The sequence below is a fragment of the Pholis gunnellus genome, assembly GCF_910591455.1.
Source record: "Pholis gunnellus genome assembly, chromosome: 4".
In the NCBI taxonomy this organism is placed as follows: domain Eukaryota; kingdom Metazoa; phylum Chordata; class Actinopteri; order Perciformes; family Pholidae; genus Pholis; species Pholis gunnellus.
Genome location: NC_136530.1, coordinates 12,694,826 through 12,721,475, shown reverse-complemented (window position 1 = coordinate 12,721,475; position 26,650 = coordinate 12,694,826). Strand labels below are relative to the sequence as shown.

At 43.1% G+C, this 26,650-nt stretch overlaps 2 protein-coding genes across 2 annotated transcripts in view; one reads left to right on the top strand and one right to left on the bottom strand.

The window, feature by feature from the left end:
- Window positions 1-20,910, bottom strand: part of camsap2a (calmodulin regulated spectrin-associated protein family, member 2a) — a 39,434-nt gene extending 18,524 nt beyond the window's left edge. Inside the window, exons 1-4 of the mRNA XM_079158439.1 lie at window positions 20,716-20,910; window positions 16,214-16,473; window positions 4,510-4,671; window positions 3,171-3,254 (exon numbers count right to left, since the gene is read on the bottom strand). Of these exons, the coding sequence (XP_079014565.1) occupies window positions 3,171-3,254; window positions 4,510-4,671; window positions 16,214-16,473; window positions 20,716-20,854 (645 nt within the window). The 5' untranslated portion in view covers window positions 20,855-20,910. The remainder of the gene's footprint in view (window positions 1-3,170; window positions 3,255-4,509; window positions 4,672-16,213; window positions 16,474-20,715) is intronic.
- A 954-nt stretch (window positions 20,911-21,864) lies between these two features.
- ddx59 (DEAD (Asp-Glu-Ala-Asp) box polypeptide 59) lies at window positions 21,865-26,467 on the top strand. Its single transcript, XM_079158403.1, has 8 exons — window positions 21,865-21,889; window positions 22,055-22,928; window positions 23,058-23,240; window positions 23,334-23,423; window positions 23,657-23,908; window positions 25,128-25,280; window positions 25,855-25,983; window positions 26,072-26,467. The coding sequence occupies exons 2-8, from the start codon at window positions 22,068-22,070 to the stop codon at window positions 26,330-26,332; spliced, it is 1,929 nt and encodes a 642-aa protein (XP_079014529.1). The 5' UTR covers window positions 21,865-21,889; window positions 22,055-22,067; the 3' UTR covers window positions 26,333-26,467.
- Window positions 26,468-26,650: the final 183 nt, after the last annotated feature.

Here is a 26,650-nt window from a genome sequence, read left to right as displayed (position 1 = left end):
TATTGTTGCATCAGATCACAGTGGATTGCAGAAATGATCCCCGATCCACAACACTCTCTCAGTACAACATTGGGAAGAGTGAAGAAATACTGCAGGGTATATTAAGTATGATTTAATATATTGTTCGAAGTGAGCATGTTTCATTATTGAGCCACGTATGTTAACAGATATTCATAGTTAGAAAATCATAATTACATACATGATTTTATCCTCTCCTTCCATACTGTACATCGTGTTTATATTCCACAACTTATGGTCTGTTGACCACTTTCAATGCATTAGGTATCTTGATTTAACCCGTCAAAGCCAAATTACATCAAATATATGAATGGATGTAAATACAGGACTAATATTTAAACAAAAAAAGGTTTACTCAAACAAAAACATAAATGATAACAGCTCAACAGATACCTATAAAACTATTTGTTGCAATCCTGATGATTTTCTAACTTCCTACTCTTTTTTTTTTTATTAACTATGATGAATCTTGAAGCACTTTTATTTATTATCCAGCGGAAGAAGCAATGAGTGAGCTGGAGGTGAGTTTGAGGTTTTGACAAAGGGTGCTCTGATGACCTAACCACTACTATTGCCCAACAATTGACATGAACTTGCATTGACTGTGTATTCTCGAAACCTGGCTGCCCCAGTTAGTTTGAGGAGAAGATGGAGGAGATGAAGACTGCACATCTAAAGAGATGATCTCAGACTGTGGGTTAAGCAGGGTCGAACAGAGTTTAAAATCTGTTATAACCACCAATCGAACCCCTGGGGAGAGGTAAGGCATTCATCATCTGCTTACAGAAGAACACGCACATGCATATTATACTGTGTGTGTATGTGCACACTCATGCACCCCATCCATCTGCACTTCAATCATCCTGAAACTATTCCCATCAAAGTTCATCCTGTGAAGCCAGACGTGTCCGTCCGGCTGTGCTGCGGCTCAGCTTCTGCAACTTAACAGGATTCGTCCTCACTCGTCCGTCCTGACGTTGCTTTTACAGTCACTGACCACAACCCGTCCACCCTCCACCCACCCGGCCTCACCTCAGGGTACAGTACAGTGGGTTAAAATAAAAGACACTCGCTACACAGTGTTGTCGCGTCTCTGTCTAACTGAGGAAGAGGTTGCATGCGTGACTCACACTGCAGTCATACTGCAAAGACAGAAGGGGGGAGGTCTTGAGGGGGCGTGATGGAGGGATAGAGAGAGGATAGATGGAGCTGCTAGACATCAGTAAAAAGAAAGAAAAATCAAAAAAAAACGGTAGTGCACTATTTTTTTGCAGTTTGAGTTACTTTGTGTTTTCGCCATGTAAAGAAGTTATTATTACATTCATATATTCAAGACGCTGACTGTGCCTGCCTACGTCTGCCAACGCAGCAGCAGTTGTTATGCAACGTCTCCTGTCTGAGGCAGCAAGACTGTAAAGTTAGACACTAATTAAAGTTCAAAAACTGTCCCGTAATCAATACGCAGAGAGGTTTCATCATATAATTCATTATTTCCATCAAATTTCACAACTGAAATGCAATGAACAATACTGTTCTTGCTGATAGTTACAGAGCGCTTCTGATTATAATGAAACTTTAAGCAGACAGACAGACAGACAGACAGCTGCAGCCTCGCAACACTAACGTGCACACACACACCAATCGGCGTGAGCCACCCTGCCGTTAGGGATGATGTTATTGCGGGGCCAACTCTCAGGCCCCGGGGGCCAAACAAACGGATGTGTTAACATTCACATCATGGCCATCAGTCAGTTTACACTGTAAAAAAAAAAAAGCCTTCACTTTTGACATGAAGTTTTGGAAAGCTTTAAAAAAAACCTAAAGATGAAATGATTGTTCACTTATTTTTGATCCAACTTCACCAATCAAAAGTGTGTGTGTGTTGATGTGGGACAGCTGAGGCATGCACTGCTGCGTCTGCACACTGACTGATCGGATCAGCATCAAACTCAGTGGAAGTCTGAACAGCCCTGGGACTAGGAAGGGCACCACACACCCACACCCACACACACACACACACACATGCACGCACACACGCGCGCACGCACGCATGCACTGCATTGCTCAATTTCAACTTTCTGCAGGCTAAAACACAAGAGACAGGGTTTCAATATGTTCCCTCAGGTAGACTTTCTAACTCACTTAACATTTCTACAAAGCAGCATCACTGACGGTGTCGTGTCATAGTGTGTTGCCCGACATAAACCGTGAGAGAGGAAGGTGGGAAAGGAGGCAGTGAGTGTGAGGAAATGTCTAAATGGGAGAAGAGACTAGAGTGGAGGAGTGGAGTAGAGATCGAGGGCTGGGCGTAATTCAAATATAGATAAAATAAATGAATAGTAGAAGAGAGAGGAGACCGAAAAGCTGCTGATGGACGTGAACTGAAGTTTCTCAGGGTTATCTAACATATGTTGAGGGGGTTCATGAAACTTGCAAAAAAACATTGAATCATTCAAAACCCACACAAAGGTGACTTTGTTTCTGAAAAATTGCCAATGGTGCACTATAAATGACATAGAGGTGAGAGGCGGAAGAAGCATGAAGGATGAGTATGACATCACTTGCTCCTCCCCCTCCCCTCTGTGTCTACAGAAGCCAAACAGAGATTACATCAGTTACTCAAATACATAACGCACACATACACAGCAACACACACACACACACACTAGAAATCACTGCTGATACTGGAATTAGTTATATAACAGATTTGGACTGAACGTGGCTGAACTCGCACTAAATGACTGCTGGCCTAATGAGACCAGAGAGCACTGATCTGCTGGTTAAGGCAAATGAAGTGAGTGAAGCTTGTGCAGTCATCAGGGTGGATAAACTCATTATGATGTTTAAGATGTAGCCTCTTATCAAAAGCTCAGACATATGCAAGTGAGATTTTCTTCGATGCTAGCCGGGTTTTAAGGGCTTAAGATCTTCTCGAGGAAAACCCGTCTCAGATATTAAAGTGACGCAGAGGTCTGGGACAAATGTCTGCCAGTCAAACGCAGACTGCTCTGCAAAATCCATTAAGTGGAGCCAATGATTTCACTTCAGTTTGTTTGAAAGTGTCCGTCAAACCGGGGACATCTGTATGTTGGTGTGCGGTAGCTAGTGAAGTGTTAAAAGCTGGGATTGAAAGGAAAAGGAAAACAACCCACCCGAGGACTCCCAGCAGGCTCGGCGCTCGGCGTCTCCCTCTTCCTTTGCTCCTGAGCCACGACGTCTTTCAGATACTCGTTGACCTGAAAGACAAAGAGGACAAACAAGAGTCAACTTCACTGAGCCGGCAGCAGCTTCAATAAGACAAATTCACTATAAGGAACAGAGTATGACTAATGCTTCGTCTTCAGCTTTTACTGCTTTGATATATGTTACTTTAGCATCATGGTTTAAGGAATACAAATATTCAACTGTGCTTTTGTTGTGTGTCAAGTTACTTTCTCTCCCATATGGGATCATGATAGAGGTCTAGGTTTAACGGCGTACACTGTAGGAGTTTGGGGATTTTCTGAATTAATTGGAATTTAAATTGAATCAGAAGTAAGTCCAGTCAAGTGAATCAAATCAAATATCACTGAATCCTGCACAATTTACAGTACGTCTCCTCAAATTCATATGGATCCAGTTAAAGCAGGAATCAGCAGTAAAGCGGGTGCATTTTGGACCTTTGGAACACAAAGGGACTCCAACAGAGAGCCATATGTCCGACCAGTAGGACTCCACGACCACACCTGTTAGCTATTGTGAGTGTGTGTAGGTGTGTGTGCGTGTGTGTGTGTGTTAAGCTCAGAGTTGGCAGCAGCCCAGTGTTCCTACTAGAAGAATGTAAACAGACTGGGGCCTGTAGAACTGTATGGAGGAGCCAGAGCCATCTGCACAGGCAGGCCATGTAGCCAACCACTTACTACATAACGTTAAAAGAAGCTGCATGTAGTCAGCTGTTTGGTAAAACAGGTAAAACTTTGGAAAAGGGAGAAAATTGTGATCTGGGAAGAAGCCGGGAGAGGGCAAGAAAAATCTGAAGTCTCTCGGGAAAATCGGGAGGGTTGATCCTTGTATCAATAACGCTCAGTTGAAAAGGTTAGAAAGGCAGTGCAAGTAAGGAATTGGATAATCCCACCTTTCTTATACCCACAGGGATGTTTTCTTAAGTGTTGGAGTTCACCTGTACACGTCATACGGCCTAGCTTCAGGGCATGAAGAAAGCGTGGTGTACATGGAACAGATTTTATGGTATTCAGGTCAGTGTTTTTGACTGGAATATCTTGCGACCCCCACTGTGCACTGTGGAATTTCAGCACTCAAGCTACAAGAGCCTGACATTGATGAAATGCCTCTGAGCGACTTGCAACACGTCAAACTGCGACTTGCGATACTGAACAAGGTGACTTACTTCAAGTTTATGATACGATACAACCCCCATGACCAGTGTCCTACAGTCTGTCCTTGTGTAGTTACAGTAAATCTGTCATTTTAAAAAGAGGTACCATATCCCACCTTGTTGATCCAGGTGTTCACTGCATCCTCTGTGTCATAAGGCGTTTCCACCTCAGGGTCGCAAGACGAGTACTGCCGAATGCAGGCCACCACCTTCTCGACGCTCACCGTCTCCACTGTGTACGCCATCATCAGAGTGTCGATCATCGCCAGGTGAGCGCTCTGGAAGTGAAACAAGGACAGAGAAAGATTTAGAGGGTGAAGAGCAGCGGCTTCGTTTACTGCAGATAGTATACTTGAAGTGTTTTTAGCCAATGCTCTCAGTCACCAGCTTAAAAAGGTCAAACCCAACTGCAAAGATCAACACCGTGGTCAAGGTTAAATGGTGCACGACAAGAGACGGACGGATGAGAAAGTAAGCCGGGTTTGTTTGCCTGACACTGGATCTGAAGAGACGGATCACTTTCCTCTGAGATGAACTGAACCATGACAGCCGGTTAATCTCAGTTTACAGATTGAGCTGTCAGACTACAAGAACTCTGATACTTTAACAGAATCAAGATAATACAACGAGCATTTCTCCTGCACGTATAAGAAATGCATGAGCTAGACTGCAAACATGTTTCTGAGCAGCTTAAAGGACATCTTCCTGACAACTGAGTCCAATTAATAGAATTTGCATCATTTTTTTTTTTTTAAACTACTTATATAAATCCATTTTGGACACATGAAGTCCATCATACAACAGTCTGTAACTGTGAACATCTTTTCATCGGGTACGACTGTGGTTGATTCAGTTTTGTGTCAGTTTGTGAGTAAATCTAAGACAAATGTCAGACTCTGAAGTCGTCTATTATGTATTATTAGCAGCATGTTCTATGACCGGACTACTCCTGAACTTTGGCAGCGCTCCCAAAAGGAACTCTTTGGACACGTTTCAATCTGACATTAAACGCGATACGAGGAACAGAACAAGGAAAGGCGTGGTTCGCAGTTCTACACCGCAATATGCAGATAAGTTTACACAATCATTTTCAGTATAATATAAAAAAAACCTAATATAGCAGTAAGTCTATGTCATACCTTTATCTCTCTTTTCTACTGTCCAGGTGGTGGGTATCAGTTTTTGTGATGAAACCGGTCACATATTCCTCAATAATGATCCACAATGATGCCATGTTCTTGTCATTACTATACTATTTCCTGCAATCATTACTAGATGTGTCATTGGTCGGGGTTCCAACAAAAAACAAGGACTGAAACTTCATAGGGAGGAGTCTGTGGTACGGGATGAGTATATGACTTTGACACCTGAGACAGGTGAAACAGTCGATCTTTGCTTCCTTTAACGACCGGTCTTTAGTTTCCCCAAACTGAACTTCCCTATTCACGACTTCTACAACTATAAATGCAGCTATAAATCGTTTTACTTTTGAAGACTGATGCCTAATAATCCCATAGTAACCAGCTATGTTACATCGTGATACAGACGCTATGTGACATAACAACATTATTTCTCTAAACACAGACCAGTAACAGAGGTTCAGAGCCTCACAGACAGAAATCATATCAACTCCAATACGCGTTTACATCCTTTAAGCAAGACTGCACTGACATATAATGGATCCCTTTAATTTGCAAAGCGAGTAAGCTAAATGTGGACAATCTTAAAGTAAAATAAAACATTGCTTTATTACACCATGGTGAAATGGTGTAATCTGTGTATTTTAGCTCTTCTATTCGTCTATACTGTCTTGTGTAACCACCACACACATCCAGGAAACAAAATATTTGTACTTGAGCGGTAGGTTTTCCATGAGCTAACCCAATTAATGAGCCGTACATTTAACAAGCGGCGCCTTGAAGGTCCTCTGTGATGCAGTGCAGTGCACATGAGTCACAGAACAGGAACAATGTCTGAAACAAATCACTGGAGGGTGTTATGGTGAGAGTGAATGCTGGCGAGCCGTGATGTTCGCTCACTCTGTCGCGAACAAACAACTTGTGATTTTGTGCTAATAATAAGGCAGGGCTTGACTCCATTTTGGACTACTCATTTATGCGTATCATTCCTTCATGTGTTTTGGTTTTGTTTTTCTCACTGTGTGACATTTCTGTGATGGCAGCTGGAGAAGCCAAGAGATTTTCTTTCCCCAAATATATAGCATGATATATTGGCTGTCAAGTTTGCAACTAGAAGTGCATTTTAGCTCTGAAATGGATTTGCTGTGTTACTGTAGCTTAATGCTTAATTTCCTCTATCTCTGATCAGGCAACCGAGTGGCAAACCAATCCCATTTAATAACATACTGCCAAGATGTTTCCTATCGCCCTTCATTTAGCCTGTCCAAACATTGTACAATATTATCCCAGAGACAGACAACCAAATGCACAAACATGAACATCCTGTTATCAGTACAAACAAATCTGCTCTGTTTTTCCACAACAAACGATCAACTCCAGACAAGATCAATTTTAAAAGGGCCAAGGGACCAGCGTCATTCCTCCAAGGCCTCTTCTGCCTCCTGCCTCCTGTTTCCTCCCTTCTGCCGAGCAACTTGAGGCTATTGATTTGGATCTGCTGTGGTCTGATGGGATAAAATGACTACCAGGTGAACAAACCTCGTTTACTAGACCACAGACCCGCAGCCTCGAATGATACCCGGCCATTGTGTGTGGAGCAAGAGGCTTAGTGTAGGACCACATCCTCATTTTCTGCATGTCCTTTTTTTAATGCCCCAAATTTACAAAACTTAAAATGTTGAAGCTCTGACTTTATGGCAGGATAGAGTCCTGTGGCTAAAATGGTACTCGGGACACTTAAGACTCCTCACTAATATAATCTAATCTAGCGGTGGTTGTGGTGTGTGGCTGTGTAAATTGATGTCAACCTGATTGGTTACAGATCTGCTGTAAATAAGCAATATGCAATGCCATCATATGACAATGAGATGTTGTTTCTTCATATCAGCTGACCCTATGATAGAGCTTCAATGTTGCCCCATTATATTTGAACACGTGTCGAAAATGCCTCTTTAAAGATCCTCTGCATTCAGTGCTCACCAAGCTAATGCAGCAGATGCTGTAACTGAATTACTTCAGAGCTTCTGTACTGTGTAACACTCACAGAAAGATGGTCAGTGGAAGGATCAGCTGACCATCTTTAAATGTCAGATGAGAGCTAGATGAATGAATAAAGGCTCCAGTGACCAGATGAATGCACAGTGGTAGTGGTGGTTGGACGGTGAAAGAAGAGAATGAAAAGCAAGAAAACGATTCTTCACTGCCCAAAGAAAGGGTTAGCCTTTTACTCAGAGCAGACCTGCCAGTCGTCCGCACTAAGATGTGATGTCCAATAACGTCGTGCTTTCTAACCTTTAGGTTTGCTGAGCATGTGTGCTTTCCTTCAGCATCGCTTTACTTTATATTCATACATTTATATATATATACACACATCTTCAAGCTGCCCAGCGCGACCTCTGTCTTCCACTGTTGGCCCCACTGGAGCGTTCAGGGATTAAATGCCTTGCTTGAGGGTATCTATATGGCTGCAAGAGGGGAAAAATGTTACTAATTCATTCAAAATGGAAAAATATAAGACTGCTTTTAGTCTCTGCTTCCCCCGGGATACTGCCTTCGTCATAGGATGATGCCATAGGATGATGCCATAGGATGATGCCATAGGATGCAGTGAGCTGTTCTGTAGCCAAGACACACAATCATTTTTGCTCTCTCATCGAAGCTGATTAGGTCCACGAATCTTATTTTGATTTCTCATGAGGTAAGAAAATGCTCCTTCACGGTCAATATCCTGTTTTTATCGTACCGCCAAATGAATGTCTGTCTGTATTTCCACTCGGGGAGATAAACAAACACTGTTCATCTTTGGTACGGCCTCTTGGTGAAAGAGGAGGGAGGAAAATCCACCGCAGAAGCCTGATTTAACGTTGCACAAAAGAAATGAGCAAAAACAAACCACAGCGGCCTACAAAAAGACAGCGTGACGTGTGTTTCACCTCAGTGTTGTGTGTCTGTTGTAAATAAACTCAAATCTCCATTGTTAGAGCTGTGAGCTGCTTGTTGTGGCCTGAACCAGGTAGCGGAAGACGCTTACTGCTCCAGTACCTCACCATTACTGCAAACTATGAAAAATGTTTGTGAAATCATTACAATGACTTTATTCCACTGCAACATGATCTGAACTGAGGTAATGACGACAGTAATGTCTTTACCACAACTTACAGCCAAAGCTTTAAGGGGCTTCAGTGGCTTGTGGTGCAAGGCTTCAGCGGTTATTTATGATAATCCCAACGTTTTTATATCAACTTCCATCAAATAACAGTAGGTGCAGAAAATGGCCCGAAGCGGGACAAAACCTAAATCACCCGACTGCAGCCTCACAGGAAATGCAGTCTGCTTTTAGTATTACAGCTCTCCTGTCCAGGCCCACAGGCGCCATGCTGGGGCACATGGCGAAGAATGTAACTGCCGAGCGTCAGGTAACTTCACGCCAACTCAGCTGGACACGGAAAAGCTTTCAGCTGTACCTCTCTCTGCTCTCTGCTCTCTTCTGAAGGTCACCACAAGCACTTAAAATAAAGAAAAAACAGTGCCGCCTCTTCATATAAATTATATATATATATATTCTTTGCTTTAGTGAAAAAGAAAGTGATGATAGCGTACAACAAAGGTCAAGAGCTAATCTAGTTTGGAGAATCACAGGAGGGGATGTGAGAGCCAATATAGAGCACTGTTCTGTGGCACCTTCACTAAAAAAGAATCAACTTTATTTCTGAAATGTTGCCTTTGTTTTCCCAGGATAGTCCATAACGAACTAACTAACTTTATCGAACTCGAGAGAATGGAAGTTAAAATAGCAGTACAGCTTTCTTACAATACAAACTTTTATTTCATGCACTTGCTGATGTTTACTAAAACTCGGTGACGTTTTGCCTCAGCCAGCTATAGCAGAAAAATCCTTGAATTTAAATCTCTGGAAATTACAACTAACACACATACCCGCGCACACTTTCGGATGCACAAAATACCAACCGTGAGGTCTGGCATCACTTGTGGGAGTGGAGCTTTTAAGCAGAATACCTTCCCCCTCCATATGCTCCAAAACCCAGCCTAGCAATTATGTGGAAACCTCAAAGCTAACCTTAGAACACTATCTGGGGACACGGCCGCGGCTACCAGCCAGCCAGCGCTGACCCAGCCTGCAGATACGCCTGCACTCCAAATACTTCCATCGTGTTTGAAAAGGCCGTCTGGGTTGAAGCTGTTTTATGTGTGTACAGGGATAAAAGAGTGTTTGCTTTCATTTGAAGGGAAATACCACTCATTTCACATAAACACGATCTGCGTTTATTTTACTGCTCAGACCCAATCCCTGTGAGAATGCGTATAGGACCACAGTAGGACATTTGCTTTTAGCTAAATCTGGTATTTTTTTCAAAAAGTTAGGAATGCCTTTGTCCAAAAACCTGCATTTCTCTTTATGGGTTTGTCTCCATTTCACACAATATGAGATCTCAGCGCTCCAGAACTGGGTCTTCAACGAAGCAGAACACAATGCTGCAGATTATCTGCAGAGCGTTGGATCCTGGTTGTCTTCTGTCTGCACACGGTCCTAAATGTCTATTTATGTGTAGAGACAGAGAGAACTCTACACTATGTTAACGTTTCAATGAACATTTGTATCCAACAATCCAGGCTAGTGCAGTCAATGTACAATTCATTTAAATTACGAATCAATCAAATTTTGCCATATTATTATTATTATGTTGTTGTTATTGTACCTGTTTGGGACATTTCAAAATCCTGTTTGGTGTTTCCTTCACAAGTGCAGAGGAATCGCAATAAAAAAACCTTTACAATAGTATAAACATATAACGCTTGTTTAATTTAATCGTAGAAAATGAGATTCCTGTATGAAGCTGCGCACAGGGCCAACATCTGTGGCAGCATAAATTCATGGATTAAGTGCTATTATAGCTTAACCAACACGTATTAATGTCAGTAATAAGGAGAGCCAGGTGAATCATTTAAGATATGTAGAGTGAGAATGATTTATTACTAAAATCCCCCGCTCTATATTCTAAAGAAATAAATGACATAGGTTTTCTCTATTGGTGTAATAAGCTTATGGTGCCATTTAAACCAGATCAGAATATATAGCATTCAATAATAACATCTGCACGTTCAACAGAGCATTTTACTTTCTTCTTCTTCTTCTTCGTGTATGACGTAAAGGGACCAAAGACGCTGATCTTCAGAGTCGATGTCTTTCCATTATTCTTACGTTGGCTCCTCACCTGGGATCAATGGGCCTCAGGTTACTCTACCCGGAGCTGTTTAATCTGAACACACAGCTCCCAGGAACACACACACTCCTTCATTACAACAGACACATTTGGTTTCACTTACTGCATTTTGAAAATATTTCCGCATACGACCAGGGAATGTTTTCTAACAGAATCATTGGCTACTGAGCTGTGTTTTATCAGCTCATATGGAACATAAGCTGAATGTTTTCTCTCTCCCTACACTATGTGTCTAGACAAATGTAGTCCCGTTGTCAGGTTTAACGCCTGAACCCTTAACGTGTGGACTCAGCACCACTGATTTTTCTTTGCAGATAAAATATTTTCAGTGAAAAACACAAGCAAACAAAACATATCAGCCTGAAACACAGTCTAACTTGAGCCAGTGCAGAAAGACGCTCTGGACTCATCATCACACGATGTGCTCGCGCTGCCCATCCATCCATACTGTGCTGCCTGGGAGTCGCCGCCGGCATAGAGCGTAACTGGCTGTGACTTCATCGAAGCAGAGACACAGAAACTACTTGGATGGGCTTCCCTTCCACCATGCTGCTTCAGCTCGTCTTTGTTCGTAAGATCAAGCGAAGAGGAAGAGAATCGGGACAGAGGAAGCTAGTTTGAAGTATTCTTTTTCTGGCACTGAGGTTAGCTTTCCGTACTTCCCTGTACGTGTGTGTGTGTGTGTGTGTGTGTGTGTGTGTGTGTGTGTGATGCAGCGTCTTAGAAATGCCATCTGCCTGCTCCTACGCATCCAGCATTTCAGTATTCTCTGCCTCAGAGCGTGGCAGTGTTCTCACAGTACATGACAAGCTCAGGCTGCACATACGACATATGCAAGCATGAGTACCCCCACTCTTGCACCCACCTACAGACACACACACACACACACACACCACCCTGCCTACTGGAGTGTAACCATGGAAACGGCGCGCCTGCCCAATAGGGGTTGTGATGGAGGAAGCAGAAGAGAGGAAATTAGCAGCAGGAAGCAAATTCACCCCTATTCATCCATATGCAATACAGGAAATGATGAATCAATCCGTCATACAGACACTTTTTATCGATACAGAATGTTAAATATGTAATCATCTTTGTATTAACATGTATATGTAGTGACTGTTCACCTTTTTACATATACAACTCATATCATAAATGATGCTGTTTGCATTTACTGTTGCACAATGCAATACATTCTTGCTAATAGGTTAGAACACGCATAAAAGCAGAATAAGTGCTTCATATAATAAAGTGTTAATAGAACATTATCTAACCAAGAATATGAAATGTATTTTTAGGGGGAATTTACATGTATTTATGCCTTCATGTTGGCTTTTTTACATTCACGTCTATTGAATTCCATTCCATCATATTACATCCAGGGGGGACATCTGATATTGACAAGTCATAACATCATTCAGTAATAATAACTAACACAAGAGGGACTTCTGATGTTGATGGCGTTGTTGTCGGGAGCTGCTGCACTGACTGTGTGTACACATGTTCAGTTTTGCTGCACAGCTAATGCTACGTTGTCATACGTCAGCAACAATGAACCCGCTCACATTCCTTTGTTGGCATGGTCCTCATTACACAAGGCGCGCTTAAAACATATTTTTAAGCGTTTATTTTCGAACTACAGAATAAATGGCTTATTGTACACAATAGAGATGCATTTGTCATTATGGTTGGATTTGAAAGCATTCTCTAACATATGTGTGAGTATAAACCGGAGTCTGCTTTGTAGCTTTTCTGACATACAGTCCCATAGAAAGCCATCAACATATAAGATGCTATACGTCTTACTCTCAGCAGTTCACAGCATACAGCCATGATAAGAGTCGGATTTAAAACAGGGCATTCAAAACTCTTGGCAGCAACATGACCTATTTAATACAACTTTATTAAATATTCAAGTGGACATTCAAGGTTCAGCAGCTTGGAAGAATACATCAATCCTCACTGTGACGAGGTCAAGGAAGTAGAGAGTACATCTCCAGGTTACTTCCTGTAACTTCCTGGCTGATCGACAGGAAACTGTGAAGCACTGGTGGCAACGCAGGTTGTGGCACATTTTGTCATGCGACTAGTTCATTCAGTAGACGATGGTGTAAACAACAGCTGTACGGATTCTATTACTGGTATTTGTTTTGTGATATAGAGATTTTTTATAAATAAATCATATTTTGTATTCATTATGTCTATAAATCCTACTGTGATATCCGAAGAAAAGTCTGGATTTACTCACTTGTACTTAAAGTATAAAAGATTTCACCTGAAATCCACAACCACAGTCCGACATCTTTGCAAAGGTAATTTGAACCCAGTGAGGGGAAAGAAAACGGTGTTCCCTTTCCTTATTATCACTGCAGAGGTGCCCTTGAGCCAGACAATTAAGCATCAGTGCTCCAGTGGGTCTGCTCGGTACCCAGCAGATTGTTTGAATGTGGAGCAGAGTGTAGTTGCAAAAGACTTCTCATGTTGATCAAAAAAGAAATGAATGAAGTAAAATAGAAAATGCCGAACAAAGCTGAACTCACAGCAGTGACACTTTGAAAATAACTCAAATCTGGAACTAGTATTATCAAACTTAGCAATTACAGCCTTTTGATCAAATAATTTGAGCTATTATAATTGCTGGCAGCGGCGCTTCATGTGGGCCGTAACGCGTAATGCTAGAGTAATGTTTTCAGATCCTCAGCCCACCTCCACATCTCTCCCTCGTTCTCTGTGAGCACCACAGGTGGAGGAGGAGAGCGTCAGCGGTACAGAATGTGTGTGGGCGACTGCGTGGGGGGGGGGGGCGGCAACTGCGATCATCTTCACATGTGGGAATCCGTCACATGGCCGAATACAGACGGATGAGTGGGCAGTACAGTGACAGAAGGGGACAGGAAGCATGAGATGAAAATGCGAAGTCAGTCGGCAACCCGGTCGAAAACGTCAGTGACTGTTCTCAGTTATGACACGTGTCACACGAGCCATCATCAGCATCTAACTCTGCCGCTGACTGACCTGCTACAAGCTCCCTCGAACATCCCCTGAAGTTGATTATTCTGTAAATTCCTGTACCTTATGCAAACCGCTGAGTTAAAGAAAACGCTTGGCTTAAAATACCACGAAGCAGCGTTTTAATGGCATCGCTGCGCCGTGATCCCGAGCAGCTTAGAGCTGCAGGTAGGTGCTCAGCCTCTTGCTCTATCACGGTCTGCTTCAGGAGTAGACCCAGGGATGTTTTCCGGCATCGCTAACTATTGCAGAGGAAAAAAAACAAAATGTTCTTCCTGCCCTTCAAGCAGACTCTGCACACGCCCACAGAGCTCAGCCTTTACAGCTTCTGGCCACCTCGTCAACCCTTAGTTAGATGTTGAAGCAGTGTCTAAATAATAGATGAGCTGTCATTTCAATGTGCAGCAGGTTATCCACATGAACCGTCTCAAGTGTGTAGTGTCCTGAACAGAAAACTATTATTACACAGTGTTGCTGCATCTTTCTTTTTCTCACCTCATTCAACATTAAAACTCATTTAAAAAAAAAGGGACGAACGAATCCATCGAACATCAGTTCAGTTAGTATAAAGCTACTGCAATTTATCCGATCACGCTGCTGTAGCTATCATGCTAATGATGTAATTTGAGGGCAATTGAATGGGAATGATGGATGATAAAGGAATGGATGAATGCTAAAAAAGAGGAGGAATGAGAGCAGAGTTGTGGCTCTGTGAATGAAAAGTGAGGGATCAAGGCAGGTGTTTGGGAAATGTCATGGATTGAGGGGCAAGATGGGGAGGAAGGGAGGCCGGGGATGATGTGATGGCGGTGAAAGAGGGGGGAGAGTGAAAGGACGGATGCAGAATATAAGGATGAAAGACAGAAAAATGAAAGATAGAATCAGGACGAGTACAATATACTGAGAAAATAAGGAAAAACCAGTACACAGGGATACATAGGAATCCCTCAGGTGCATGGACACACACAAGCACGTACACAAAATGTGAGATGAGCTCGTATTAAATCCCTTGTCGTCTTTACAAAACAACGAGCTTGAAATGCAAACCCCTAACACAACTTAAATACATTTTGAATTTGCATAGAAGGGAAATTAAAACTAGCGAGACTCTACAAACAGACTGCAGGCAAACTGTGTGCTAATCGTGTCTCAATTGCAATTCACTGGAGCAGTAAAGCCTCCTATCGAGACTTTGCCCCCAAAATAATGAGGATCCCTCACTCTCACTCAGCGGGACGCCTGCAGAGTCATCTCTGAAGTGAGCTCCAACAACAAAGACATGGAGAGAGAAGCCATGAAGACAGTGAGAGATGAGAGACGCACACAGGGCAGTGAGTGGATGCCTTCAGGTCTATAGTCAGCTTGTACTGTTAAAATGTCGGTTTCATCCCCAGACAGGCTTGAAAAATCTGGGAAAGGGAATAAATAACTTCCCTTCTGTCTTGTGCATTTTCACTGGTTAACCGTTGATTTTGTAATATATTTTGAATCAAATTAGAATTAAAGAAATTGTTGTTATTATGCGCAGTTATTGGCCATTAAGAAACAATGGGATTCACACACTTCTGACGTGTTTTTTTCCCACAGACTGCTGTCTAGCAAATGTCCAATGGATGGGAACCAGGAGGGGAGAGTAGATTGAATTTCTTGCCGGTACTACTCCCCCAACCTTCATCGCTTCATATTGTTCTCCTCCCACCTCGAGCTGCAGCCTCTGCAGTTTTAATATATTATCATGTGCTCGGCCTGTTTTCGTTTGACAAAATAAGAAAATGAACTAACTTTGCTCAAATGATGATAGTCTTTTAGTGGTACGGACTATGGGTACGGAGTACCTGACCGTACCGGCCGACTTTCACCCCTGATGGAAACCCCTTTTTAGCAATCCCTACCAGCAGAGTAACTTCATTCATCACTGTCAATAGTAAGCCTGAAGGTCAACTGAATAAGGTTTATTAAATTCTTTTACTATTTCTATTGATTCAGCTCTTTGTAGACACCTGTGCTGACCTTTCAAAATAAAATACCTTGACTGAAAGACACATTAAAGTACCCCAAAAAACGATAAGATCTTCCTTAGCTGAACAGTGTTGCTCAGTTAGGATGCAGCAACATACACTATCAACCGACTTGTACATGAGTGCGTGCAAGCAGAAGAGTGTGAGTGGTGGTAAAACGTCCTCTTTCCTGGTTAACTTAAGTTTAAAAGACACGCTGGGTGGAATGCTGGAATGAGGAAAGATGAAATATGCCTCAGGGATTGTCACTATCACTGTAAGGGAGTGTCAAATTCATCTCAAAATGTCTATGACATAATAATAACTTGATGCTCACAAGGCAGGAACTTGAGTGTTTTTGCGTATTAGCCAACACAACTATTACTGTATATAGTAACCACAACCTTCAGAAAAGGGTTTCCAAATCTCTCTTACCATTTGCAGAGGCCTCTTCCGAAGGTCCCTTTCAGTTACCAGCCTCTCTTGGTCGGTGACGTAGAGTCCGCGCTGAGCCAGCGCCTGAATGACGGCATCGTGGCCCAGCAGGGGCTTCGGAGCGTCGCTCTTCAGGACGAGGCTGCCGGCCCGGCAGTAGAGGTCTGCGGACAGCAGGAGGCTGCTCACGGGAGGCTTCAGGTGCTCCTGCTCATACTGGTCTGTGTAGAAGGGGTCCTTCAAGTCTGCCGGGATGCTGTCTGTTCGATGGAGGGGAGAAAGTGGGATGTGTGGTAAGAGACTGCACTAACTTCCATGGGAAGCCTAATTGAGAAGAACACTGTGCGGCACACAGAGATATAAACTGGGGATGAACATTTTTAATTCATGTTTTAATATATGAAAACAACACCCCTTCATCATACCTTTCACCCACTTCTCACATGAATTTAAATTCTGTCGCAAAGCTATGGAATAAACAAGTGAGCTGAAGTACAGCGGTGGCAGCTTTGCTCCAAACCTGCATCAGAGTTTGGCTTTTTTTTTTTTTTTTGGGGTAAGTCCGCTTCATTTTTCATTGCCGTGCTTTGTTGGTGTTTTGACGTCGATGTGTGTGTGGATAGACCTCGGCGTTGCTATAGCAACTGCAGGAGGAGAGGAACCCGATCGATGCATCTCGTCTGTATCGCTGCAGCTTCCAGCTCTCTGGGAACACCCCTCTCACTGCCGGCCTCATCAAAGAGAGAGCCTGCAAGTGTGTGTGTGTGTGTGTGTGTCCACTGCAAGGGGATAGTCCATAATTCAAAAACATTGCCTTTTTTTTATTGCTTTTGTCTTGCACCTTTCTTGACTGTGTTTGCTGAGCTGGGAAGCTTTTTTATAAACCATTGCTTGAAAAGAGAAAGCTTCGAGTCTACTGTACAGAAAATATCATCCAGAGCCGAGCAAACGCAAGACCTTCGTTTTCCAACAACAGACTGAAAAATTATGATGAATTGTTTTCAAACAAAAGAGGCGGCGCACACTCCAGATGCAGAGCTCATCACTGTGCCAGCAGCAGGAGAATAGATGTAAATTCTGATAACAGCCTGGGTGTACACAGAGGGAAATGTGGCATGTGGGGACAGCTTTACATTCCCCCTCACCGCTGCCCATCCTCCAACACGCACGCACGCACGCACGCACGCACGCACGCACGCACACACACAGCGACCGCAGCAACTATCCAGGTTATATCCTTTTCCTTTAAGTACCTTATTCATGTTGTGGATCGCAAACAAAGGAATAAATCTTTTCTCTAGCACTCCCCCTTCGTCCTCCACAGGGAGGTCAGAGGTCAGGCTGAGCTCCAGGGAAACTCGCCTGAAGCTGGTAAAATGCTCTGGAAATTTACAATTTTATTTCATGTTATTTTTCACCACGCAGGCTTTTCTGAAGCCCCAACGGTGTCTTCCACTATTTGTTGGCCGTGGCTCCCATTGTCAGTGTCATGAATCTGCTCAGTAAAGAAGACAGGAACAAGTCCGGATACTCGTTCAGGGAACGTGGAGAGAATCAAACGTACTCACTTTCGCCCCCCCCCCAAAACATTTTACCCATCACTCTGGTCACAGTGCATCTACTCTGAGCTCTGCTCATGAACCCGTGGTTGTCTCGCACATTAAACTCCGGTATCGGTTTGTGCTTCGTAGTATTTTTTTCTGCTGCACAGGCTCCATCTTGCTCCATCTACTAGACTGTATATATGCTTGATGCGGCTCTGCATTGGCGTAAAGGAGGCAGATGCATGTGAAGTACTGGGAGCAGCGTCGGCAGGGATCTGTGGATGAGCCCGCTCTCTCTCTCTCTCTCTCTCTCTCTCTCTCTTCCCTGCACTCTCCCTCACCCGCTCTCTGGAGAGAGCTGTATTTTTGGAATCAGCCCATTTCATTCAGCCCTGGTTGAAAATACACAAGAGGATCTGCAAGGAATCACATGTTTGCTGGGCTATTACAACACAGTGCAAAGGGATGATGCGCTCAGTGGCGACAGCAGCAGGATATCTTTGTCTGTACTGCTCAGACAAACAGAGCTGTATTGGTTATTTTAGAGCAGAATTAAGCACAGGGGCAAAGCATCTGAAATATATTCTCATCAGGTGGGAAACCTGTTTTTGAATTGATTTTGTTTTGTCTGGGCAGACAAAAGAAATGCTGCTATTAAAACATGAATAATCACAGATTGTTTCACAGCACAAGCACACTGACTGTACTGTATGTCTGAGGTCTCTCACAAGGTGATCTGCCTCAGGACTCAACTTTAGACCAAAATCGTTTCCACTTCAGTGTAAGTGAATGGAGCAAGGCCTCATTTAAGGCCAAACTGCCGCTCATTGTATTGTATTCATAGTGACATATTTAGTTTCTGATGTTCCAAATGATTTGATGCATCTCTCCAAACCAATCAAAGTGGCTGTTAAGCCAACATTATGACTCCGATTACAGTTAATTATTACATTAAGTAGGATCAAATGTCAATGATCAAGAAGGATCAATGATGGGAAACTCAACTACGGTAGGCATAGTGGCAGTGCAACACACACACACACAGGTATTTCTTTTTGAGGTAGACTTTATATGCTATGAGAGCATTTATTGAGATGTTTAAGAATCCAATATTTCACTGTGCTTAATGTGAAATTAGGTTTTTTTTATCAGCAAGGTATCTCTTACAAAACACTCTAAATTGAATACAAAGAAAATGTTGATTAATAAGACCTAAAATGAGCTGTGCCAGTGGTATTATAAGAGCGATAGCAGAACTGATCTAAGTGACTTCATGTAATGTAATACTGGGTTGGGTTTTGGCCAGGGGCCATTGGCTATGCAGTGTAGAAAACAAGATGTCAATCATACCAGTTTTACCACATTTATGGCTCAGAACATCTCACACGTTCAGAACATCTCACACGTTCAGAACGTCTCACACGTTTACTCGTGTTACCTGATCAGCCCAGGCTCAGTCACCGAGCACATCACGATGTCATGTGCAGTGGGGTAATGCCCAGAGTTTGAAGAGACTGCGGAGTTATGCCTCTGAAGGGTAAGAATCCTCTTTCTCCCTCAAATGTGTGTGTGTGCGTAACATGCCACCAGTCCAAAGTCACAACAATACGAAGGAGATTGTGAGATCATGAGTTACTTTTACTGTGAATCCATGTTGTTGTAATTGCCACTGATGGACAACAGAGGGTGACAAGAGTTGTATTTACCACCAAAAACACCTTTGGTAATTTGATTATGTATAAAAGAGCACATCCACCCGTCAATCCCAGGTCAAAATGACACAATACGGTTGTGGTTGTACAGTCAAATACATTTTAATTGTGCAGTATTTTAAAAAGCTGCCGGTGAATGTGCATCACATTTTAATTTGCAATTATTTCATACGGTAAGACTTCATAAAAGCCTATTTATAATCATTCAAATCGTTATTTATTCTCAGCATCAGTGCTTTGCAGTACAGTCTAACAAAATCAAAAGAAAAGGATATTCCTGCTGAAGTCAACAACCACAGCACTACATTGTCTCCTTTGAATACATTTTGATCTCTAGGATGATGACGAGGTGTGAGGTGAGCCTCCGAGCCCCCGTGTAACAAGCCTCCTCTCTGTGAGCCACACTGGCCAGATACTCACACTGAATTGCCATTTTGTTTTCACGGCACTGTTCAAAATGTAGGTGGCGATCACATTCCCTGTATTAGGTCTCAATTAAGTTTAATACCCATTTAACACATACTTGTGTTCACCGTGTTAGTTCATTTTTCACTACTAATAAAAATAAATGACTTTAAATGATTTTAAAGTTGATTTTTGTCCTATGATGATCCAACAAACCTTTTCATTTACCCCACAATCCCTGTTAACAAGTACATCATGTGTGTGCTATAGAACCTGCTCACCATGCATAATACAGATCTCATGAGATGAATCTCTTTCTAAATGTGTTCCCTAAAGGTGACGTCATTTGGGACACCTTCCCACCTCCACGTTTCTACACTGAATAGGTACAATAATAACGACTCCCTTTCCATTCAGTGGGACTAGATAATGTACTGATCACTGGGATCCAACACAGGAACCTGTTTTTTTTTTTATCGCTCCCCTTGGGATGATATTTATTGCCTTTCCAATAGGCAATTCATGTATTCAATGGGGCGATGTTGTTTGTGGGCCACACAGTTTGAACTCTGATGGAAAATCACTGTGCGATTTCTAGAATACTGCCTCGTGTAATCAAGGATGAGTCTATTTAGGCTATGCAGTATAACGCTTTTGTTTGTTTTGAGGACTGTTTTTTGGTGTCTTCACCTATGACAATGAACCACGGGTATATTGGCCATGTATTGCATCAGGTAATTAATTAAAATGCTTACAAACATGCATTGGGGGAAGAAAAAAAAAAGAAAAACTCTTCATGCAGCGTGCAGGTAATTCTATGGAGGTCCAGTAATGCACCTACCTGTGCCGTATGCTTTGGCCACCAGCCACGTGAGGCTGCAACAGATTTTGGCTCGGGAGAAGTCGTAGTGCTCAAAGGACTTTATTGATGGAGCGACGAAGGTCTTCTTAACGTCCCTGACGTCTTGAACTTCGCCCATGTTTCTCCCCTTTATTGTATTCGTGAAGCCTATGAAGCGACACAGCGCGAAAGCATCCCACCACTCCGGAATGTGTTAGAAAACGAGCTGTAAATTAGGAGATGCAGTGTCTTTGCGCAGACAATTCACAAGTCCTTTCAGTCATAAAATGCTAGATCGGCTGCGGGTTTTGTAGACTCTTTTTGACACAATGAGTCGCTATTCTTGGCGTTTTTCATCCATACTGCTGTTTATCAGTTGAAGTGGGCTTCGTCAGACCAAGCTGGGAAGGTTTCCTCGGATCTCAGAGGAAAAACTGCTCTTCAGCTGGAATGGAAACTGAACTATTTCCATTGTTTGCGTTCTTTGGAGGCAGGCAGCTTCTCCCTTTCACGTCCATTTACTCTTGAATTGATAACCTATATGTTTGTCTTTCTATCCCTTGGTGCCGCGGTGCGGTTTTCCTGCCGCACTGTGGCTCCCCAAGCCTAGCGCCTTTGTAGCGCAGTGCGCATGCGCGGAAGGTATCTTCCAAACTGTCAGGAATATTAACAGTTTGGTTTAGGGGTATGTTGTTTTGGCCCTGTAGTGTAATGTATATTCCTACAATAAGTTTAAAGTGGTATATTATTGACCCATGACGGCAGGCTTGTTCAAATGTTGTCATTTAACATCCTTATAGCACGTGACTGCACAGCTTAGTTCTAATGTTTGAATTTTCGATGAGCATTTGAATGTCACATGAATAGAGGACAGCGTGCCCACGTACACTTGGCCAGAAAACAAGAAAAAGCTGAAATTAAACATGCCGTCGTAGAAGACTTATATAAAACTAAAGTGTTTCATTTCGTTTTATTTGATTTAATCAAAACACGTAAATTGGACGGTCTGTTATAAAGGAGCCCAACGACCCACGTAATGTAGAGAAAAAATACGCTGTTGTCCTACGAACCACATTTCCCAGCGTGCAACACAACATTAATAACGTCATAAGTCTGCGTCGGGAGATTGTTTTGAACCGTTGAAAGAAAGCGCGTTGGAAGCTGTTCGAAGGAGGTATGTGTAACGTTATTGCTAATCATTTATATGAATCACTGTATGCTGTACAAGCCCAAGTCAGCCTTCCCACCATTTTGAGAAGTTGTTGTTTCTATCAAAACTATGACATCGAATTCCTTGACACTGGCTTAATGTTTACATCTGTTTCTCTGGTGTTCACAGGTTAACGGTCAACATGTTTATGCCAAGAGCCCTGAAAGTGAAGAGACCTGCCCGGGTCTCAGGCCACACTTTGAGTAAGAAAAGCAAGGTAGGCGAGGGGGAGAGAGAAGATCCAGGCGGGTCAGCAACACCTGTTCAGAAGGAGGACGCATGCGAAGACACCAAACCACAGGAGGAGGCAATACAAGCAGGTGGAGACTCTGCAGGTTTGACGGAGAGCTCAGTGCAAGAAGATGGACATAAGCCTGACTCAAATGATACTGATGAGGAGGTGGAGGAGGAGGAGGAGGAAGAAGAAGAAGAACCTGTCAAATCATTCAAAAAGAGCCAGAGATGGCCAGAGCCAGGAGAGCCTGTCTGTGTAATGTGTGCTCGCTATGGGGAGTACATTTGTGACAGCACTGACAATGATGTTTGCAGTCTTGAGTGCAAAGCCAAACATCTGGTCCAAATGGGGATGGGGACTGGGGCAGATGTGTTTACCCGTAAGGACAAAGATGGAGACAAAAGGACTCAACCTCAACAGCCGGCAGTTGACACTGGTGGAGCGGGTGAAAGGGAGGCCGGCTACTGCTACAGGGACGATCTGTTCATATCGGGCCTTACGGATGAGCAGGTCCAGAGGATTAAACGGGAGCTGGGCATTGAAACCCAGGGGGGAGACGTCAGGAGACCCATCATTGAGTTTGAACACTGTGGCTTCCCCGCCACGCTTGGTGGCAACCTGAAAAAGGCCGGCTACCAGGCGCCAACTCCGGTCCAGATGCAGATGGTCCCTGTTGGCCTCAGTGGCAGGGACGTGATCGTCAGCGCTGACACGGGCTCAGGGAAGACGGTAGCCTTCCTGCTGCCAGTGGTAGTGAGGGCCATGGAGGTACAGTAACGCAACTAACAGCCTAATCTTTGAATGAATTTCTGCTCAAGAGAAACAACTTGATATCATATAAGGCTTTTGGGATTGCCTGTAGTAAGGTGCTGTACATTTTCTTCTTTTCTTTTTTAGAAGCCAGCACACAGTGTAAGTGGCCCTGTGGCTCTCATTCTAACCCCCACCAGGGAGCTGGCCATTCAGATAGAGAGACAGGCCAAGGAGTTGGTACTGGGCCTCCCCAACATGAGAACTGCACTGCTAGTGGGAGGCATGCCGCTTCCCCAACAACTCCACCGCCTCAAAAGCAGCATCAAAGTACAGGTTTTTTTACAGTCATTTCCTCCTCCAACAATCACTGAGTCTTCAACTTTCCACAGCATCATGTTCTTCTGTTATTCCCCTCTTTAGATTATCATAGCCACCCCTGGGCGACTCATTGAGATCCTGAAGCAGAAGGCAGTGCAGCTGGCCAAAGTGAAGGTTGTGGTGGTTGATGAGGTACGACATCACACACTTTGTACACGTCCGATTTGCTGACAGTCCAGCACTCAGGTTTCCACCATTAAACAAACTTTAAAGGGGCTCAGTTGGAAAAAAAATCAGATCATATCTTAAGTCACTTAATATCCCAAAACATGCTGTAAAATTGAGGGTTTCATCAACGGCATGGTAATAGTTTTCAGTTATATGCTTTTAAGTGTGCAGAAATGTATTTGTGATGTATCCTGCAGGTCGACACGATGTTGAAGATGGGCTTCCAGCAGCAGGTGCTGGAGGTTTTGGAGCAAGTCCCAGAAGAACACCAAACTCTGCTGGTGTCGGCCACCATCCCAAAAGGGACGGAGGAGCTGGCTGCCCGATTGGTCCGTGACCCTGTCCGTATTGCTATTGGAGAGAAGAACCAGCCCTGTGCCAACGTGAGGCAGATCCTGCTATGGTTAGAGGAACCCTCCAAGAAGAAGAAGCTGTTTGAGATTCTCAATGTGGGTTGTACACTTGAGGTTTTGATTTTGAACAATGTCTTGAAGAGGTATGTCTCCTTGAAGCTCACTTTCACTGCCAACTTAGGCTTTCTTCGAAAGGTCAGCAGTTTTCTTTGTTCTTGTGTAAAACAAAGATTAATTGTACTGTGGGGAGCCAGAAAGTGGTGGGGGGAAAAAAAACACAGAAAGTGGGTAATTATCTAAATTGTAGTTTAGTTATTCAGTCTCGATACGCAGCTGGCACCACCTTGGTATTTTATTAACTGCCTGTGTAAAGGTGGTAATTCCTCAAGCCAGTCTTCCCACTGCACCATATTTAGACAGCCATTGCTGCAGCCCTGGCCCCTATCTGGAGGAAATGGGTGGGCCTGAGTCATGGCCCCACTCCAGGAGGCAGGACAGGAAGGGTCTGCTGTAGTTAAGTCAGTGAAGAAGTGCTGTTAGGCCATTGTGTGAGCTACTTCTCTGTGTAGCGGGTGTAGTTGTGATGGTGATTTTAAGTACATGTATTTAGGCCGTGTAACGCTGTTCTTTGTCCAGGTATGAATGGAAAGCTATAAATTGGGACCAGATAGAAAATATCGGAAAGCTGTCACTTATCTGTTACAGTTTGTCAAGCTTGAACCTTTTTGTTTGCAGTAAACCCAAAATACAGCCAAACGGGTGAATGTGATCTTTTTGAGCAAGTGTGTGTTGTTTAAAAAGCCACCTTTTGGCAAGGTATCATACAAGCTGCGTTCCAAATCACATACTTTTTACTTTTAAAACATACTGCCCTTACAAAGTACGTACTGTTGCATGCAGTATGCATTCAACTGGGACATTCTACTTCCTCATAGTATCTGCTGTGCAAAGGATTGTGGGTCAGAATAGCCAGAAAAGCGTGCAGGCTTGCGTAGGGCAAAATGCAACAAGATGTTGTAGAATATCGTAGTATTTCTGACACTTAACATACTATGTATTGGGTTACTAAATATTTTCTTGCATACTAAATAGTATGGGTATTAAAATGCAAAGACACAACATTTTAGATATATTTTTTTAATTCCTTGCTGCCTGATCAGCAAGTTATGAAGTGAAAACCTCAGTCAATATACATGAGGAGCTCAATCTGTATAAAGAGTTACTGAAATGTCTGAATATGAAAATATAGAACCGTGTAAGATGTAAGAAATAAAACCTAACACCGCTCCTTTGTTTTTCCCTTGCTGCCTTGCAGGACAGTAAGCTGTACCATCCTCCAGTGGTGGTTTTCGTAGACTGTAAGCTGGGGGCTGATCTACTGTGCGAGGCGGTCGCTAAGGTGACGGACCTTAAAACTGTGGCAATCCACTCCGACAAGAGCCAGCGGGAACGCAACCGCATCCTCCGGGTGAGGCCAGCGGCAGCTAGAACACGCACTGTCAAGTGGAAGTATAGCAGTTGCTCCTCAATAGCTTTTAGCTGGAGGCCACCGACACCTAGAGCTGAGGCGAAACGCACTAAACAGGAAATAAATAACTAAAAGTCTCAGATGAAGGATTCCTCACTACACTGCAGTGCACTTACTGTATGTTCTATTTCTGCTAATTTAAGCTATTCATACTCTTCAGTACACTGAGAAAATATTTAACTTAATGTCATTTTTGTATGGCTGCACCATTGCATCAGGTGCACATTTTGCTGTGATTAAATGTAAACTTGGTATCTTTAGAAACTTTTTGATGTAAAATTGATTTCTGTGGTGCGATTGTTTACAAAGATGGACCGACCATCAGAACCAGCAAAGTTTATAATTACATATGTTAAAGTCCTGCAGCGTACATATTTCCTCCAGTATTTAAGTCCTGACCATGCTAATGTTTATGTCACATTGGTTGGTGAAAATTAAGTAATTCATAACATTTGGGGTTTTGACGATGCTTAACATGTCTGACGGTGTAATATTTGCTCTGTGTCATCCTCAGGGTCTTCTGGATGGAGACTTTGAAGTGGTAATCAGTACAGGTGTGCTGGGCAGAGGATTGGACCTAGTCAACGTCAGACTGGTGGTTAACTTCGACATGCCAAACACAATGGATGAGTATGTCCATCAGGTTGGTAACACCCGGAGTAGAACAGTGGTAAAGTGTAAGAGTGTGTGTGTGTTTTTTAAAGAGACATCCTTCATCTCTTCCCATCCAGGTTGGCAGGGCGGGTCGACTGGGACACCGAGGAACAGCCATCACCTTTCTCAACAACAACAACAAACGTCTATTCATAGAGGTGGTGAAGCGGGTTAAGCCCACTGGGTCCATCCTGCCACCTCAGCTCCTTAATTCACCCCACCTCCACGAGCAGCAGAGGAGGGAAAAACAAAAGGCCAAGCAAGGGTCCGACGACACGCTGGTCACGAAGAACAACCTCTTAGACATCATAAGGAAACACGACCGTCGGAAGAAATAGTCTGTACTTCCAATCATTCCTGCAATGGTGTTGTCTATTTATTTGGTAAATGTTTATTGAAAAAAATAAATGTGAATTTGACATAATCTCAATAAATGGCTTAATGTAAGACTTTTATATATAGAAGAAGTATCCTCTAATCCACAGACTGTCTTTCCTGCCACGGTGTCTTAAGAAATTAAAATAAAATGGCTTTTGAATTTTTATTTTATATTGTTTTTGAACACAAGATCTTGATTATATTTTCAACTTTTATATTGTACATATATACTTTGGTATTGATACTGATATTACACATGAATGAATGAGTAATTTGCC

Coding starts and splice junctions, on each gene's coding strand:
- ddx59 (XM_079158403.1), top strand. CDS start 22,068: ATGTTTATGCCAAGAGCCCTGAAAGTGAAGAGACCTGCCCGGGTCTCA. Junction 22,929..23,057: donor TGGTAGTGAGGGCCATGGAG/GTACAGTAACGC, acceptor TTTCTTTTTTAG/AAGCCAGCACACAGTGTAAG. Junction 23,424..23,656: donor AGGTTGTGGTGGTTGATGAG/GTACGACATCAC, acceptor TGTATCCTGCAG/GTCGACACGATGTTGAAGAT.